Consider the following 18,937-nt stretch of genomic DNA (forward strand, 5'->3'; position numbering starts at 1 on the left):
ATAGACAGACAGACAGACAGAGATAGGGAAATAAATAAAAAAGCTATGCCCTCAGGGTCACTTGAATAGCGAAAATGAAAATGGGTGTGGAACCTTTTCGGATCTGCTGAAAGGATTGTGTTGTAAACAGCAGAGAGGTGGCATCATATCTGGCCCCACCTGCTGAAACACCACCACCTATCTGCCATCAACAACACAATCTTTTCAGCAGTTCCAAAAAGATCCCATACCCATTTGCCCTACTAGGGCACCCATAAACCCCCAAGGGTCCTCAATGGCTCTCGGAAAGAGTGTTAACCACCAGATGACTGCAAGGAATATAAATCCGTCCATCCTCCACCATTCAGTCAGAACTGAAGAAGCTTCTTGGACACGAAGCGAAACATCTTTGAGGAAAAAGTACTGTATTCAGTTCTGGTCACCACATTTCAAAAGAGACATTGAAACTCTGGAGAAGGTGCAAAAAAGAGAAACCAAGATGACTAAGGGATTGGAAAACAAGACTTACGAAGAGAGACTGAGGGAACTGGGCATGGACAGCCTAGAGAAAAGGAGGGCCAGAGCGGACATGATAGCAATCTACAAGTATACGAGGGGATGTCACAGAGAGGAGGGGATCACTTTATTCTCCAAGGCGCCAGAGGGCCGGACGAGGAACAACGGCTGGAAGCTGACCAAGGAGAGATTCAACATGGACATAAGGAGGAACTTCCTGATGGTCAGAGCGATCAACCAATCGAACAACCTACCAGCGGACGTTGTAAACTCCAACACTCTGGATATTTTTAAGAGAAGATTGAACTGCCACTTGACTGGTGTACTATAGGGTTCCTGCTTGGGCAGGGGGTTGAACATGATAGCCTTCATGGTCCCTTTAGAAACATAGAAACATAGAAGAGTGACGGCAGAAAAAGACCTCATGGTCCATCTAGTCTGCCCTTATACTATTTCCTGTATTTTATCTTACAATGGATATATGTTTATCCCAGGCATGTTTAAATTCAGTTACTGTGGATTTACCAACCACGTCTGCTGGAAGTTTGTTCCAAGGATCTACTACTCTTTCAGTGAAATAATATTTTCTCACGTTGCTTTTGATCTTTCCCCCAACTAACTTCAGATTGTGCCCCCTTGTTCTTGTGTTCACTTTCCTATTAAAAACACTTCCCTCCTGAACCTTATTTAACCCTTTAACATATTGAAATGTTTCGATCCTGTCCCCCCTTTTCCTTCTGTCCTCCAGACTATACAGATTGAGACCATGAAGTCTTTCCTGATACATTTTATGCTTAAGACCTTTCAACTATAACAATAAATAAATAAAAACGAAGAAAGTCCAGTTGCCCCTTGGGGAAAAAAAACCACCTTCAGGACAGCCACAACCTGGATGACTCTCCATAAACAAAACACCCACGCCTACAATTACAGCCAACGTAATAATCCACATGCGCGCAATCTCGGGAAAAAATGCGATGCCTCAACCGTTCAAGGGTGCACTTTGCGTCTAAGCCAGCGCCAGATTCAAGTCAGCATTCCTTAATGCCAAAATGATTTCTTTTCTTTTGCGGAGGCAGCTGGTGTTTGCCTGAACTTGACTTTTCAGAGAAGCATTCTGTGATTGATTGCCTGCTGAACTCCAATACCCACATACCAGATTTCCTGATATAATTATAGGCTATTGGAAGTTCAGCTCTGGAAACGATGCACGTAAAACTTCTGATTGGATCGGAGGCCTGTTCTTGGCTTTCCCTATATCATTATGATCAACGCATTTCATAACTATTTATCCATTGTTCGGTGAGTCCCTTCCCGCCAAGACAGCTGTACATCAGATATTTTTGTTCGTTAATTATAAGGTGTTTTTTGCAACAATATCTATACACGTACATGCACACACGTACGTACACGCACACACACACACAAAATTATAATTGCAAGATGGGGGACAAATAATGTAGGCATTTAATTTATAAAAACCTGAATGTGTACAAACTGATCAGCAATCTATCTATCTATCTATCTATCTATCTATCTATCTATCTATCAATAGAGTAGAGTAGAGTACAATCTATCTATCTATCTATCTATCTATCTATCAATAGAATAGAGTAGGGTAGAGTAGCGTACAGTAGAGTAGAGTACTATCTATCTATCTATCTATCTATCTATCTATCAATAGAGTAGAGTAGAGTACTATCTATCTATCTATCTATCTATCAATAGAATAGAGTAGAGTAGAGTACAATCTATCTATCTATCTATCTATCTATCTATCTATCAATAGAATAGAGTAGGGTAGAGTAGCGTACAGTAGAGTAGAGTACTATCTATCTATCTATCTATCTATCTATCTATCTATCAATAGAATAGAGTAGGGTAGAGTAGCGTACAGTAGAGTAGAGTACTATCTATCTATCTATCTATCTATCTATCTATCTATCAATAGAGTAGAGTAGAGTACTATCTATCTATCTATCAATAGAATAGAGTAGAGTAGAGTACAATCTATCTATCTATCTATCTATCTATCTATCTATCTATCTATCAATAGAATAGAGTAGAGTAGAGTAGAGTAGCGTACAGTAGAGTAGAGTACTATCTATCTGTCTGTCTGTCTGTCTGTCTGTCTGTCTGTCTGTCTGCCTGCCTGCCTGCCTGCCTGCCTGCCTGTCAATAGAATAGAGTAGAGTAGAGTACAATCTATCTATATCTATCTATCTATCAATAAAATAGAGTAGAGTAGAATCTATCTATCTATCTATCTATCTATCAATAGAGTAGAGTAGAGTAGAATAGAATAGAATAGAATAGAATTCTTTATTGACCAAGTGTGATAGCACACATAAGGAATTTGTCTATTCTATTCTATTCTATTCCGTTCCATTCCAAGACAAAGAAACGAAGGAGGGGAAGGGCAGAAACCTTCCCAATTCACTTCATCAGCCTTTCCTCTCCCCCCCCCCCTCCCATCTTTTACTCTTTGCCCTAAGAGACAAAAGGCCACCGTGGCTCTAGCTGAGCCTCATCACACCATCCGCTGGGTCACCTCAAAGATCAACGCTGATTCAATAGGGAGCTTTAAAGCCTGACGAACTTCCTGATTCAGCCATCAATAAAGCTTCATTATGAAGAGCATCCTGAATTGCAAGAGGCTGGCGGAACTACAAAGAAAGCCAGATTCTGCTTTCCTCCTTCTACGGGGTCATCCTGTCGATCAACCCTGCCTTCCCCGGCTCCAGCACGGAACAATGGATTTAAATGAGGTCGGCCACTGAGGGTTTTTTGGGGGGGCGGGAAAGCTTGCTAATGGTAGACAGAGGAATCAATAGCATGGGTATTAATAGTTCAAGTCAAGGCTTGGGTAGCCATCTGTCACAAAGGGTCTGGATTGAATTCCTACGTGGAGGAAACAGTTTGCGGTCCACCAACTCAAACAAGGTGATTCTAGGGGACCTACAAGAGAAATACGGGGATCTAGTTCCTATAGAAACATAGAAGACTGACGGCAGAAAAAGACCTCATGGTCCATCTAGTCTGCCCTTATACTATTTCCTGTATTTTATCTTACGATGGATCTATGTTTATCCCAGGCATGTTTAAATTCAGTTACTGTGGATTTACCCACCACGTCTGCTGGAAGTTTGTTCCAAGGATCTATCACTCTTTCAGTGAAATAATATTTTCTCACGTTGCTTTTGATCTTTCCCCCAACTGATTTCAGATTGTGTCCCCTTGTTCTTGTGTTCACTTTCCTATGAAAAACACTTCCCTCCTGAACCTTATTTAACCCTTTAACATATTTAAATGTTTCGATCATGTCCCCCCTTTTCCTTCTGTCCTCCAGACTATACAGATTGAGTTCATTAAGTCTTTCCTGATACGTTTTATGCTTAAGAGCCAGGGGTCCCCAAACTTTTTACACAGGGGGCCAGTTCACTGTCCCTCGGACTGTTGGAGGGCCGCGCTATTAAAAAAAACCTGTGAACAAATTCCTATGCACACACCTTATTTTAACATAAAAAACAAAATGGGAATGTACTATTTAGAGGAGGAGGGAAGAAGACTGAAATTCATATATGTTTATGTTTTGTTTTTAATTTTCTTTTGTTGATATGTGATTGGCTATACAAGGTTTTCTTGGCTTATAGAAAAATGTATAAAGAAAGAAGGAAGCACTTTGGCCTAATGGTTAATAAGTTAGAAATATAATTGGCGTTGCACTTTTTGAAGGAACATTAAGGAGGGAATTTAATTAAAAGAAAATGAACGTAACTGGATGACAAAATGAGAAAAAAAACCTTTTGCAACTTTTTTGATGATTGATATTAGTTACTAACAAAATACCGCATTTTATTCATGGAAAATTAGATGGTACACTGTGTTGTTTGAATGTATGTTGAGAGAAAAATTTAAAAAAATTACCTCCCCCCCTCCAAAACAGTCCTTCCTTCCTCTGTCCCTCCATTCATTTCATTCTTCCTTCCTTCCTTCCTTCCTTCCTTCCTTCCTTCCTTGTTCCCTCCATTTCTCCTTCCTTCCCTCCTTCCTTCCTCTCCTCCTTCCCTCCCTCTCGTTCCCTTTTCTTTCTTTCTCTCTCTCTTTTCCCTGTGCTCGTCACTCACTGGCGGGCCAGATGAATGGCCTCAGTGGGCCACATGTGGCCCGCGGGCCGAGGTTTGGAGACCACTGCTTAAGACCTTCCACCATTCTTGTAGCCCGTCTTTGGACCCGTTCAATTTTGTCAATATCTTTTTGTAGGTGAGGTCTCCAGAACTGAACACAGTATTCCAAATGTGGTCTCACCAGCGCTCTATATAAGGGGATCACAATCTCCCTCTTCCTGCTTGTTATACCTCTAGCTATGCAGCCAAGCATCCTACTTGCTTTTCCTACCGCCTGACCACACTGTTCACCCATTTTGAGACTGTCAGAAATCACTACCCCTAAATCCTTCTCTTCTGAAGTTTTTGCTAACACAGAACTGCCAATGCAATACTCAGATTGAGGATTCCTTTTCCCCAAGTGCATTATTTTACATTTGGAAACGTTAAACTGCAGTTTCCATTGCTAGATCAGGGGATCCCAACCGGGGGTGCGAGACGATATTCCAGGGGGTGCAAAAACTTGGGTTTAGATGTTTCCCAACCTGCCTTCCACTGAAAACCTGTATATTGCACGAGTCAAAAAGAGCGCTATGAAAATATCTATAGACCCCTCACATCCTGGACATAAACTGTTTCAACTCCTACCCTCAAATGACACTATAGAGCAGTGTTTTTCAACCAGTGTGCCGTGGCACACTAATGTGCCGCGAGACATGGTCAGGTGTGCCGCGAAGCTCAGAGAGAGAAAGAAAACAAGAGAAAGAGAGAGAGAAAGAAAACAAGAGAGAAAGCAAGCAAGAGAGAGAAAGAAAGCAAGAGAGAAAGAGAACAAGAGAGAAAGAAAACGAGAGAGAGCAAGAGAGAGAAAGAAAGAAAGCAAGAGAGAGAGAGAGGGGGAGGGAAGGTGGGAGAGAGAAAGACATAGAGGGAAGTAGGGAGGGAGAGAGAAAGAGAGCAAAAAAGAGGAAAGAAGGAAGAGAGAGAGAGGGATGGAGAGAGAAAAAAAAGAGGGAGAGAAAGAGGGAGAGAGAAATACTGTAGAGCGAAAGGGAGGAAGAGAGAATTTTTTTGTCCAAACTTTTTTTAGCGCCCCCCCCCCCTCAATGTGCCCCATGGTTTTGTAAATGTAAAAAATGTGCCGCGGCTCAAAAAAGGTTGAAAATCACTGCTATAGAGCACTGCATGTCAGAACTAGGCACAAGGACAGTTTCTCCACCCTCCACTCCCATGCCGTCACTCTGCTAAACAATTCCCACAACACTGCCAAACATTCCCTGGCAAGACAAAGCTGCATCCATTACTAACTTGTCAGGGTCCACTTATTTTAACATGGCGCTAAGGGACTAAGATTCCACAATGCTAGCTAGCCTGGATAGATTTACCGTATTTTTTGGAGTATAAGACACACTTTTTTTCCCCCTAAAAGAGGCTAATAATTTGGGTGTGTCTTATACACTTAATGCAATTTTCCCCCCAGCCCTAACTAGCTGCTAACGATTTCCCCAGCTCTTACCTTGCAGGCTCTTTCATTGTTTCTCTCGGTGAAGAATGTTTTCCAAGCCCTAAGTCTTTGCAGGGTTTTTTTTCCATTGCTCTACTTTGTTGTGGTGAGCTCTGGCCCAGCTCCTGCCCCAAGGACTGTGGATGTGGGGGAGACACCCACATGCTGCAGGCCTGTTTTGCCCCCGGTGGAATCTGATGATGAAGGCTCCTCTGACCAAGAAGACATGAGTGACAGGGAGGAGGAGAGTGTGGCAGACAGCTCAGAAGGAGATCAATTCTCTAGCTCCTCCTTGGATTCAGAACAAGAGTTAATGATACAGCCACCCATGCGGAGAGCGATGCATAGGCAGCAACAACTGCGAGATTATTATCAAAGAAAATGAGGCCACCTGTGGTTGGGTGGGGCTGTGGTCATTAGCGAGGCTGCTATAAAGAGCAGCCTGTGGGTTTGGCCATTGTGGAGGATTATCTGATCGTTGTGTTTCGTGCCTGCCTTGCTGACTTCGACCTTTGTGTGCTGCTTTTTCTCCGCTTTGAAACTAAACCAGAGCAAAGTGTGTTTCACTTTGTGAAAGAAGAAGGACTGTGAATTGCCTCACAGCTGCAAGCTAAGTATCACAGAACTGATAAGGGGCTTGTACAAATTACCAGTTTGTTTGGAGACGAGTGCTCTTTGCTATACCAAAAGAGGGCTTGGTTTAAGTGAATTTTCATTATAAAGAACATTGTTTTGAATTTTCAAACGTGTGTCTGAAATTTGTACCTGTGAATTTTTGGGAGGAGTCTGCCAGAGAGCCCGACAGAACATACTTGCTCCAAATAAATTTCTTTCCAGCTCTAACAAGGTGCTAACGATGTTCCCAGCTCTTACCTGCTTGCAAGCTCTTTCATTGTTACTCTCTGCGAAGAATGTTTTCCAAGCCCTAAGTCTTTGCAGGGTTTTTTCCATTGCTCTGAATGTTTCTTTCCAGATGCTGATGATATTCTCTGCTCTTACTGGCTTGCAAGCTCTTTCATTGTTACTCTCTCTGAATAAAGCCCTAATCAGGGGATTAAATAATGTGCTGAAGCTGACCAGACTAAGAACACTAGCCAGGTGAATACTTGCTAAGCAGATGCTTTTCCCTATTTTCTTCCCCAAAAACTAAGGTGCGTCTTATACGGTACAGTGATACCTCTACTTAAGAACTTAATTCGTTCCGTGACCAGGTTCTTAAGAAGAAAAGTTTGTAAGTAGAAGCAATTTTCCCCATAGGAATCAATGTAAAAGCAAATAATGCGTGCATTAGGAAATAAATAAAAGCTCGGAATTTGGGTGGGAGGAGGAGGAAGAAGAGGAGGACAGTTGCTGCCCAGAGCAAAGGGAGCATTTCTTTTCTCTGGGCGCTGGCAGAGGTTTATTCCCTCTCCAAGCGCCCAGAGAAAGGAAAATGCTTCGTTTGCTCTGGACTGCCAAAGCTTCCTTAAGTGCCACCGAAAGGCTCCTCTGGCAGCCCAGAAAAGCCCGAGATGGCCGGGATTTAAGGGGAAATGGCAGGAAACTGGCTGGGCCTTCATGCCGCTCTCAAATTTTGTGGGAAATTTTTCTGGACTCGGGTTCTTAACATAAAAACATAGAAACATAGAAACATAGAAGTCTGACCGCAGAAAAAGACCTCATGGTCCATCTAGTCTGCCCTTATACTATTTTCTGTATTTTACCTTAGGATGAATATATGTTTATCCCAGGCATGTTTAAATTCAGTTACTGTGAATTTATCTACCACGTCTGCTGGAAGTTTCTTCCAAGGATCTACTACTCTTTCAGTAAAATAATATTTTCTCATGTTGCTTTTGGTCTTTCCCCCAACTAACTTCAGATTGTGTCCCCTTGTTCTTGTGTTCACTTTCCTATTAAAAACACTTCCCCCCTGGACCTTATTTAACCCTTTAACATATTTAAATGTTTCAATCCTGTCTTAAGTAGAAAATGGTTCTTAAAAAGAGGCAAAAAAAAATCTTGAAGACCCGGTTCTTATCTAGAAAAGTTCTTAAGTAGAGGCGTTCTTAGGTAGAGGTACCACTGTACAGTGTTCCCTCGATTTTCGCGGGTTCGAACTTCGCGAATACCCTATACCACGGTTTTTCAAAAAATATTAATTAAAAAAGATTTCACGGTTTTTTCCCTATATCACGGTTTTTCCCACCCGATGACATCATACGTCATCGCCAAACTAATAATTTTTGCAAATAAATAACAAAAAATAATTATTATTGTTAATAAATAATTATGTTTATAAATATCAGGATCACTAAGTGTCTTATTCAATGGTGAGTACCAGTAATAATGGTGAGTAAATGGTTGTTAAGGGAATGAGAAATGGTAATTTAGGGTTTTAAAGTGTTAAGGGAAGGCTTGTGATACTGTCCATAGCCAAAAATGGTGTACAGTGATCCCTCTATTATCGCGAGGGTTCCGTTCCAAGACCCCTCGCGATAATCGATTTTTCGAGATGTAGGGTTGCGGAAGTAAAACACCATCTGCGCATGCGCACCCTTTTTTTTCTTTGGCCGCGCATGCGTAGATGGTGGAGTTTGCGTTCCCCGCTGCCCACGCAAAGGGGAAACCCCGATTCGGCTCCTCGCTGCTGCTGCGCTACCGAGCAGATCAGCTGCTGGGCGGCCGAAGGAACCTTCCCTGGGTCTTCCCCCTCTTGCTGGCGGGCGGGCGAGCGGCGGGCACCAGCGAGGAGCCGGGGTTTCCCCTTTGCGTGGGCGGCCGGGAAGACCCAGGTTGAGGGTTCGGGGGGGTGCTGGGAAGCCCCCCAGGCCGGCTGCGACCTTTTAAAACAGCCGCGCCGCTTCCCAGCTGAGTCCTGAAGCCAAACGCGGAAGTGGTTTTTTTTTAATTAATTTTTTTTAAAAATCGCGATATAGCGTTTCGCGAAGATCGAGATCGCGAAACTCGAGGGATCGCTGTATTTACTTCCGCATCTCTACTTCGCGGAAATTCGACTTTTGCGGGCAGTCTCGGAACGCATCCCCCGCGGAAATCGAGGGAACACTGTACTTGGAAAAGCTACGTGGTAAGGTGGGCCTGTTGGCTGACATCACCAAATTGTATGTAAAAACCTCACCGCAGGCGTTAATAATCCCTCATCGCTAACATGCAACAAATCTCCCCTTTGGAAACAAAACCTAGCAGAAAGAGAAGGCACAGATGGGGGCACGTGTTTGTAAAATAAGCGCTCACCTTCAGACGAAACGGTGATTAAAGAATCGTTAAATGTTATGACACAAAAGCTGGGGGAAACGGTAAGGAAAGGAAACTTCTTCCCGCAAGCCTTTTCTTACCTCAATCAGCTTCCTTTCATAAGAATTTGCGCGCTCCTCATTGTTTTCCACTTGCCTTTGTTCGGGAAGAGAGAATTCGCTCTCTGCGTTCCAAAGATTTGGCAAGACTGGGAAGCAAAATAAAACACAGGCTGCCGTCAGTTTTAAGAGCGATCGGTTTCATTTTCGGATGTTTCAGCAGATAAACCCATTGGCTCCCCAGATCACTTTTTAAAAAAACTTTAGAAATGCCCGATGGAATTTGTTATTCCGAGCCCAAAGTCAGGTGCTCAAAATATTCTGGCTATAGGTACTCCTCGACTTACGACAGCTCATTTAGCGACCGTTCCAAATTGCAACAAAAAAGCGACGTACGACCTGAATATCATCAGGACCGCCTTCTGCCGCACGAATCCCAGCGACCGATTAGGTCCCACAGAGTTGGCCTTCTCTGGGTTCTGTTGACAAAACAATGCCGTCTGGCGGGACCCAGGTGAAGAGCCTTCTCTGTGGCAGCCCCGGCCCTCTGGAATCAACTCCCCTTGGAGATCAGGACCACCCCCCACCCTCCTTGCCTTTTGCAAACTCCTAAAAAACCCACCCTTGCCGCCAGGTATGGGGAAATTGATTCCCCTGGGCCGCTCCATTTTATGTATGGTTTGTTTAGGTTGCATGAATGTTTTTAATCAAGGGCTTTTTTAACTGTTCTGCTTTTTAAATCATTGGATTTGCATTTTGTGTTCCTGTTGTGAGCCGCTCCGAGTTTCAGAGAAGGGCAGCATACAAATCTAATAAATCAATAAATAAATTTTCCACACTTAACAACCACTGCAGCATCCTAAGCATCATAGGATTTACATTTGGACCTAGTATACCACCCAGGAGCCTCTGGAGGTCGGAAATGCCCCGTTTCCAGACTTCCGATAGGCCTGTTTTTCACCCTCCCTAGGAACCAGAGGCTTTCCTGGAGCCTGGGGAGGGCGAAAACGGCCTCCCACGGCCGCTCGGAGGCTGAAAGCACCCTCCCAGAACCTCCGCGTGAGCCCTGGACTTACCTGGCATCCAAAATGGGCCACGTGGAGACTCCTGGGAGGGAAGGGGTGGCATGGGCAACAGTTTGTATGCCCACAGAAATGGCTCTGCATGCCACCTGCGTGCCATCATGGCTCTAGGGTAAAGATTCTGTCACTGCAATCTTACATTAAAAGTACAGTGATACCTCATCTTATGAACCCCTCGTCATACGAACTTTTCGAGATACAAACCTGGGGTTTAAGATTTGTTTGCCTCTTCTCCCAAACTTTTTTCACTTTATGAACCCAAGCCGCCGCTGCTGGGATGCCCCGCCTCCAGCTTCCGTTGCCAGCAAAGCGCCCGTTTTTGCACTGCTGGGATTCCCATGAGTCTCCCCTCCATGGAAAACCCCACCTCCAGACTTCCATGTTTTTGCAATGCTGCGATTGCACTGAGGCTCCCCTCGCTGGGAAACCCCACCTCCGGATTTCCGTTGCCAGCGAAGCCCCCGTTTTTGTGCTGCTGGGATTCCCCTGCAGCATCGCAAAAACACGGAAGTCCGGAGGTGGGGTTTCCCATGGAGGGGAGCCTCAAGGGTATCCCAGCAGTGCAAAAACGGGCGCTTCGGCTGGCAAAAGGGGTGAGTTTTGGGCTTGCACGCATTAATCGCTTTTCCATTGATTCCTATGGGGAACATTGTTTCATCTTACGAACTTTTCACCTTACGAACCTCGTCCCGGAACCAATTAAGTTCGTAAGACAAGGTATCACTGTACAGGGATCCATTTGCCTCCAGAAGTTGTGAATGCCCTCAAAGCTGGAAGTTTTAAAGAAGAGACTGAATAATCATTTGTCTGAAATAGTGTAGGGATTCCAGCCTAAGCAGGGGGTTCGACTAGAAGACCTCCAACGTCCCTTTCAACTCTGTTGTTGTTGTTCTTGTTGTTCTTGTTTATTATTATGTCAGTACAACACAGCAAACGAGATCACTATGCTGGATTTCGTATTTCATCACCAGTCGGACGCTTCCCAAGCACCTAGGACTGTGTGATGTAGCGGTGAATTATGTTTGCCGATCCCAGTAAAGTGGCCTTTTGCAATTGACAGATGGAGATTTTGTCAATTCCGATGGTTGTCAAATGTCTGCTGAGATCCTTTGGCACTGCGCCCAGCGTGCCAAGTACCACTGGGACCACTTTCACTGGCTTATGCCAGAGTCGCTGCAGCTCGATTTTTAGATCTTCATATTTCACTAATTTCTCTAGCTGCTTCTCCTCAATTCTGCTGTCTCCTGGGATTGCGATGTCAATGATCCATACTTCCTTTTTCTCCACAATCAGGATGTCTGGTGTGTTATGCTTCAGAATTCGGTCAGTCTGAAGTCGGAAGTCCCACAGTAGTTTTGCTTGCTCATTTTCGACCACTTTTTCGGGCTTATGATCCCACCAGTTCTTTGCCACTGGTAAATGGTAGTTCCGGCACAAGTTCCAGTGGATCATCTGTGCCACAGCATCGTGTCTATGCTTGTAGTCAGTCTGTGCGATCTTTTTGAAGCAGCTGAGTATGTGATCGATGGTTTCATCTGTTTCTTTACAGAGTCTGCACTTTGGATCGTCTGTTGATTTTTCAATTGTGGCGTTGTTGTTGTTGTTATTATTATTATTATTATTATTATTATTCCTTCATCCATTGAAGCTTCATTTAAGATTCTGGGATCAATCATTCTTTCTCAGCCCATCCTACCTTAACAAGACTGTTAAGCAGGGGGTTGGACTAGAAGACCTCCAACGTCCCTTCCAACTGTTGCTATTGTTGTTGTTGTTATAAAATTATTATAATATTATCATCATCATTATTATTATTATCATTATTATTATTATCATCATCATTATTATTATTATTATTATCATTATTATTATCATCATCATAATTATTATCATCTGCAATGAAATATCGTGACTCTGGAAGTCAGAACTAATCTTCCAGTGTCATAGAAGAATACGAGAACTGTCTCCATTTTCGAGTTGGACCAAGCCAAAAGAAACAGCACGGGTGCTAAAAAAAAAATTCAGTTTGCTTAACCAAGACCAACAATAACAACAACAGCAACAAAAATCCCACCCCTTTTGCTATAGCTTAAAGCGATGAACTCAGCGGTAGCTGTGTTTACAGTGTATTATGTGCTTAACCAGATTGCTGAATTAGCCCATTTTCCAGGCTTAGACTGTGCATCAAACTATACTTCAACCAAATGGCCTAGATTCACAGAAAACGGTAATTCACACACACACACAACTGAAAGCTGAAGTTAAAACTAATCACATTCAGCGTGGTTTTGCCTTTTTGTCGCGATTGTGTATTCTGCGAAGACAGGCACTCTATAGGGGCAGACGCATTAGATAGAAAGGTTTTATTTATTCTGTTTGCGGGAGGGGGAAAAAAAATCCCGAAACAAAAGAGGGAAAATATACTGGTTAATGGAAGATAAAACGGCAATGTTGATCCCTGAATAGCCCTGCTCGCCACTGGCAATCTTAAACCGGCAGCGCGATATTTCAGATAAAACAGCAGCTAAGCAGCCGGCGATGAAATTGCTTACAAGTCTCACAAAAAAAATGGATCGAGTGGAAGCCCCAAGAATTTCTCATCTCCACCCCCAGAGATAAGAAATGCCTCGAACTTTTGTACACATGTATAGTAGGCCTTAAAACCTGCTTTCAATCACGTCAACTTTGAACGTGTGTCAAAATCCCCAAATCAATCACTTGGGATGAAAACCAGCCAAGGTGAATGCGACTTCATGAATAAGGTCAATAATAAATGAAGATAATCCAGTAATAAAAATTAAACAATCATAATCCCTCCCTCTTCCTTTTTCCTTCCTTAGTTACTTACTTCTTTGAATTATGGCTAGAATTCCTTCCTTCTTTTCTTCTTTCCTCTCTCCTTCCTCCATCTCCCTCTCTCCTTCCTTCCTTCCTTCTTTGAATTATAGCTAGAATTTCTTTCTTCTTTCCTTCCTTCTTCTCTCCTTCCACCTCCCTCCTTCCTTCCTTCCTTCCTTCTTTGAATTGTAGCTAGAATTTCTTCCTTCTTTCCTTCCTTCTTCTCTCCTTCCTCCATCTTTCTCTCTCCTTCCTTCCTTCCTTCTTTGAATTATAGCTAGAATTTCTTTCTTCTTTCCTTCCTTCTTCTCTCCTTCCTCCATCTCCCTCTCTCCTTCCTTCCTTCCTTCTTTGAATTATAGCTAGAATTTCTTTCTTCTTTCCTTCCTTCTTCTCTCCTTCCACCTCCCTCTCTCCTTCCTTCCTTCCTTCTTTGAATTATAGCTAGAATTTCTTTCTTCTGTCCTTCCTTCTTCTCTCCTTCCTCCATCTCCCTCTCTCCTTCCTTCCTTCTTTGAATTATAGCTAGAATTTCTTTCTTCTTTCCTTCCTTCTTCTCTCCTTCTTCCATCTCGCTCTCTCCTTCCTTCCTTCCTTCCTTCTTTGAATTATAGCTAGAATTTCTTTCTTCTTTCCTTCCTTCTTCTCTCCTTCCTCCATCTCCCTCTCCTTCCTTCCTTCCTTCTTTGAATTATAGCTAGAATTTCTTCCTTCTTTCCTTCCTTCTTCTCTCCTTCCTCCATCTCTCTCTCTCCTTCCTTCCTCCCTTCTTTGAATTATAGCTAGAATTTCTTTCTTCTTTCCTTCCTTCTTCTCTCCTTCCACCTCCCTCTCTCCTTCCTTCCTTCCTTCTTTGAATTATAGCTAGAATTTCTTCATTCTTTCCTTCCTTCTTCTCTCCTTCCTCCATCTCTCTCTCTCCTTCCTTCCTCCCTTCTTTGAATTATAGCTAGAATTTCTTTCTTCTTTCCTTCCTTCTTCTCTCCTTCCACCTCCCTCTCTCCTTCCTTCCTTCCTTCTTTGAATTATAGCTAGAATTTCTTTCTTCTTTCCTTCCTTCTTCTCTCCTTCCTCCATCTCTCTCTCTCCTTCCTTCCTCCCTTCTTTGAATTATAGCTAGAATTCCTTCATTCTTTCCTCTCTCCTTCCTCCCTTCCTCCATCCTTACTTCTTTGAATTATAGCTAAATTACTTCCTTCTTTACTGTAAGGCTTTATTTTATTTTATATTTTATTTTAGATTGATTGATTAATTGGATTTCTATGCCGCCCCTCTCCGAAGACTCGGGGCTGCTTACAACTTATAAAAGAACAGTAAATCACAATAAAATCAATCCAATTAATTAAAATTACAAAACAACCTAAAACCTCTAATTAAATTAAGAATCAATAACACCCATTCGTACAATAATCATACAATCATTCGTTGGCAGGGGGCCAAGATCTAATCGGGCCAAGCCTGACGACATAAATGAGTCTTAAGACTCTTGCGGAAGGCGAGGAGGGTGGGGGGTAGTACGAATCTCTGGGGGGAGATGGTTCCAAAGGGCCAGGGCCCCCACAGAGAAGGCTCTTCCCCTAGGCGCCACCAAACAACATTGTCTAGTTGACGGGACCTGGAGAAGGCCGACTCTGTGGGACCTGACCGGTCACTGGGATTCATGCGGCAGAAGGTGGTCCCGGAGGGAATTGGATCCGATGCCGTGTAGGGCTTTATAGGTCACAATCAAGACCTTGAATTGAATCCGGAAACCGGAAACGAGTCTTCGGAAAGGGGCGGCATACAAATCTAATAAACTATAAACTATAACTATAATTGGAAGCCAGTGCAGAGCGCCGAGTGTTGGAGAGACATGGACGTGTCTACGCAGCCCCATGAGTGCTCGCGCGACTGCGTTCTGCACAATTTATAGTTTCCGAACACTTTTCAGAGGTAGCCCCATGAAGAGAGCATTGCAGTAGTCAAACCTCGAGGTGATAAGGGCATGAGTGACTGTGAGTAAAGACTCCCTGTCCAGATAGAGCTATAACTGGTGCACCAAGCAAACTTGGGCAAACACCCCCCCTTGCCACAACCAACAAATGATGTGCCAAGGTCAGCTGTGGGTCAAGGAGGATGCCCAAGTTATGGACCCTCTCTGAGGAGATTAAAAACTCCCCCCCAGGGTAATGGATGGACAGATGGAATTGTCCTTGAGAGGCAGAACCCACAGCCACTCCGTCTTGTCAGTGTTGAGCTTGAGCTTGTTATAGCTGTTTCTGATTATCTACAAACTAGATTAGATTAGATTAGATTTATTGGATTTATATGCAGCCCCTCTCCGCAAACTCGGGGCGGGTAGTACAGTGATACCTTGTCTTACAAATGTAATTGGTTCCAGGACAAGGTTTGTAAGGTTAAAAGTTTGTAAAATGAAACAATATTTCCCATAGGAATCAATGGAAAAGCGATTAATGCGTGCAAGCCCAAAACTCACCCCTTTTGCCAGCCGAAGCACCTGTTTTTGCGCTGCTGGGATTCCCCTGAGGCTCCCTTCCATGGGAAACCACACCTCCGGACTTCTGTGTTTTTGTGATGCTGCAGGGAATCCCAGCAGGGGAATCCCAGCAGCGCAAAAACGGGTGCTTCACTGGCAACAGAAGTCCGGAGGCGGGGAATCCCAATGGCTTGGGTTTGTAAGGTGAAAATAGTTTGGAAGAAGAGGCAAAAAAATCTTAAACCCCGGGTTTGTATCTCGAAAAGTTTGTATGACGAGGGGTTTGTAAGACGAGGTATTACTGTATATCACAATTAATAGGAACAAGCAATCCACAACCATTCCTTAGCCAATAAACTATGGTTTAATGATATTGGCAGGATCTATAAAGCCCTTCATGGCACCGGGCCAGATTATCTCCGGGACCACCTTCTGCCGCACGAATCCCAGTGACCAGTTAGGTCCCACAGAGTGGGCCTTCTCCGGGTCCCGTCAACTAAACAATGTCGTTTGGCAGGACCCAGGGGAAGAGCCTTCTCTGTGGCAGCCCCGGCCCTCTGGAACCAACTCCCCCCAGAGATTAGAATAGCCCCCACCCTTCTTGCCTTTCATAAACTTCTTAAAACCCACCTCTGTCGTCAGGCATGGGGGAACTGAGATATTCTTTCCCCCTAGGCTTCTACAATTTATGTATGTTATGTTTGTATGTATGATTGGTTTTAAAATAAGGGTTTTTAGCTGTTTTAGTATTGGATTGTCACATGTTGTTTTTACCACTGTTGTTAGCCATCCCGAGTCTACGGAGAGGGGCGGCATACAAATCCAATTAATAATAATAATAATCATCATCATCATCATCATCATCATCATCCAGTGAAAGTGGTCCCAGTGGTACTTGGCACGCTGGGCGCAGTACCAAAGGATCTCAGCGGACATTTGAAAACCATCGGAATTGACAAAATCTCCATCTGTCAATTGCAAAAGGCTGCTTTACTGGGATCGGCAAACATAATTCGCCGCTACATCACGCAGTCCTAGGTGCTTGGGAAGCGCCCGACTGGTGATGAAATACGAAATCCAGCATAGTGATCTCGTTTGCTGTGTTGTACTGACATAGAAGACTGACGGCAGAAAAATACCTCATGGTCCATCTAGTCTGCCCTTATACTATTTTCTGTATTTTATCTTACAATGGATATATGTTTATCCCAGGCATGTTTAAATTCGGTTCCTGTAGGTTTACCAACCACGTCTGCTGGAAGTTTGTTCCAAGGATCTACTACTCTTTCAGTAAAATAATATTTTCTCATGTTGCTTTTCATCTTTCCCCCAACTAACTTCAGATTGTGTGCCCTTGTTCTTGTGTTCACTTCCCTATTAAAAACACTTTCCTCCTGGACCTTATTTAACCCTTTAACATATTTAAATGTTTCGATCATGTCCCCCCTTTTCCTTCTGTCCTCCAGACTATACAGGTTGAGTTCATGAAGTCTTCCTTGATACGTTTTATGCTTAAGACCTTCCACCATTCTTGTAGCCCGTCTTTGGACCTGTTCAATTTTGTCAATATTTTTTTGTCGGTGAGGTCTCCAGAACTGAACACAGTATTCCAAATGTGGTCTCACCAGCACTCTATATAGCGGGATCATAATCTCCCTCTTCCTGCTTGTTATACCTCTAGCTATGCAGCCAAGCATCCTGCTTGCTTTCCCTACCACCTGACCACACTGCTCACTCATTTTGAGGCTGTCAGAAATCACTACCCCTAAATCCTTCTCTTCTGAAGTTTTTGCTAACACAGAACTGCCAATGCAATACTCAGATTGAGGATTCCTTTTCCCCAAGTGCATTATTTTACATTTGGAAACATTAAACTGCAGTTTCCATTGCTTTGACCATTTATCTAGTAACACTAAATCATTTACCATATTACAGACCCCTCCAGGAATATCAACCCTATTGCACACTTTAGAGTCATTGGCAAATAGGCAAACCTTCCCTACCAAACCTTCCCCTATGTCACTCACAAACATATTAAACATATACAACATATTAAACATATTAAACATATACAAACATATCCTTTTCTTCTGAAGTTTTTGCTAACACAGAACTGCCAATACATTATTAATTATTATTATTATTAATAATAATAATAATAATCATCATCATCATCATCATCTTGCAAGTTTGAAAGTACAATTCCCTCCCTGCCTCCTATGCAGCTCAAGAAACTAGGGAGGGTCCCTCCCGATCCGCTTTCCTCTACCAATTATGCAGTTGAGGGCCATGCTGTCGTTTATCCCTCCGTTCCCTTGGCACCATCTTTTCGCTCTGTCTCCCAAGGTCTTCCTCTCATGCCATGACAATCTGGAAGCTTCGCTGCCTACATTGTACGTGGAAACTCAATTTAAAACTGTACTAACAAACAGACCGAAGGCAGTGCCAAACCTAAGCAAATGTACTTTGCTTTTGCAGCTGCTGGTTTGGTTCCAAGCCAAATCGCTCAGCTAGCGGTGTGAAGATTTCAGTAGGAAGCACTGACAGTTAACACGCAATATGAACGCACACACACTCCTCTGGCCCTTTTCCTCGGGCAGGTGGGAAGCGGTGGGCTTCGGAATGAAGACAAATATCCCCCATTGATCCTGAACGGATTGATTGATTGATTGATTGATTGGATTTGTATGCCGCCCCTCTCCGGAGACTCGGGGCGGCTAACAGCAACAATAAAGCAGTGTACAATAGTAGTCTGATGTTAGAAACAATTAAAAACCCATTAATATAAAAAACCAAACATACATACATACATACCATGCATAGAATTGTAAAGGCCTAGGGGGAAGAGGGTCTCAATTCCCCCATGCCTGGCGGCAGAGGTGGGTTTTAAGCAGCTTACGAAAGGCAAGGAGGGTGGGGGCAATTCTAATCTCTGGGGGGAGTTGGTTCCAGAGGGCTGGGGCCGCCACAGAGAAGGCTCTTCCCCTGGGTCCCGCCAAGCGACATTCTTTAGTTGACGGGACCCGGAGAAGATCCACTCTGTGGGACCTAACTGGTCGCTGGGATTTGTGCAGCAGAAGGCGGTCCCTGAGATAATCTGGTCCGGTGCCATGAAGGGCTTTATAGGTCATAACCAACACTTT

General features: G+C 43.6%; 1 protein-coding gene across 2 annotated transcripts in view; it reads right to left on the bottom strand.

Annotated features, from left to right (window-relative positions):
* SNX29 (sorting nexin 29) overlaps window positions 1-18,937 on the bottom strand; it is a 213,071-nt gene that overhangs the window by 134,296 nt on the left and 59,838 nt on the right. For both annotated transcript variants that reach the window (XR_011559849.1, XM_070761121.1), the window contains exon 15: window positions 9,441-9,547. Coding sequence is in view for 1 of the 2 variants with exons in the window: in XM_070761121.1 (XP_070617222.1) it covers window positions 9,441-9,547 (107 nt within the window). In the remaining variant the exon portion in view is untranslated. The remainder of the gene's footprint in view (window positions 1-9,440; window positions 9,548-18,937) is intronic.

The sequence above is a fragment of the Erythrolamprus reginae genome, chromosome 9 (assembly GCF_031021105.1).
Source record: "Erythrolamprus reginae isolate rEryReg1 chromosome 9, rEryReg1.hap1, whole genome shotgun sequence".
Classification (NCBI taxonomy): Eukaryota; Metazoa; Chordata; class Lepidosauria; order Squamata; family Dipsadidae; genus Erythrolamprus; species Erythrolamprus reginae.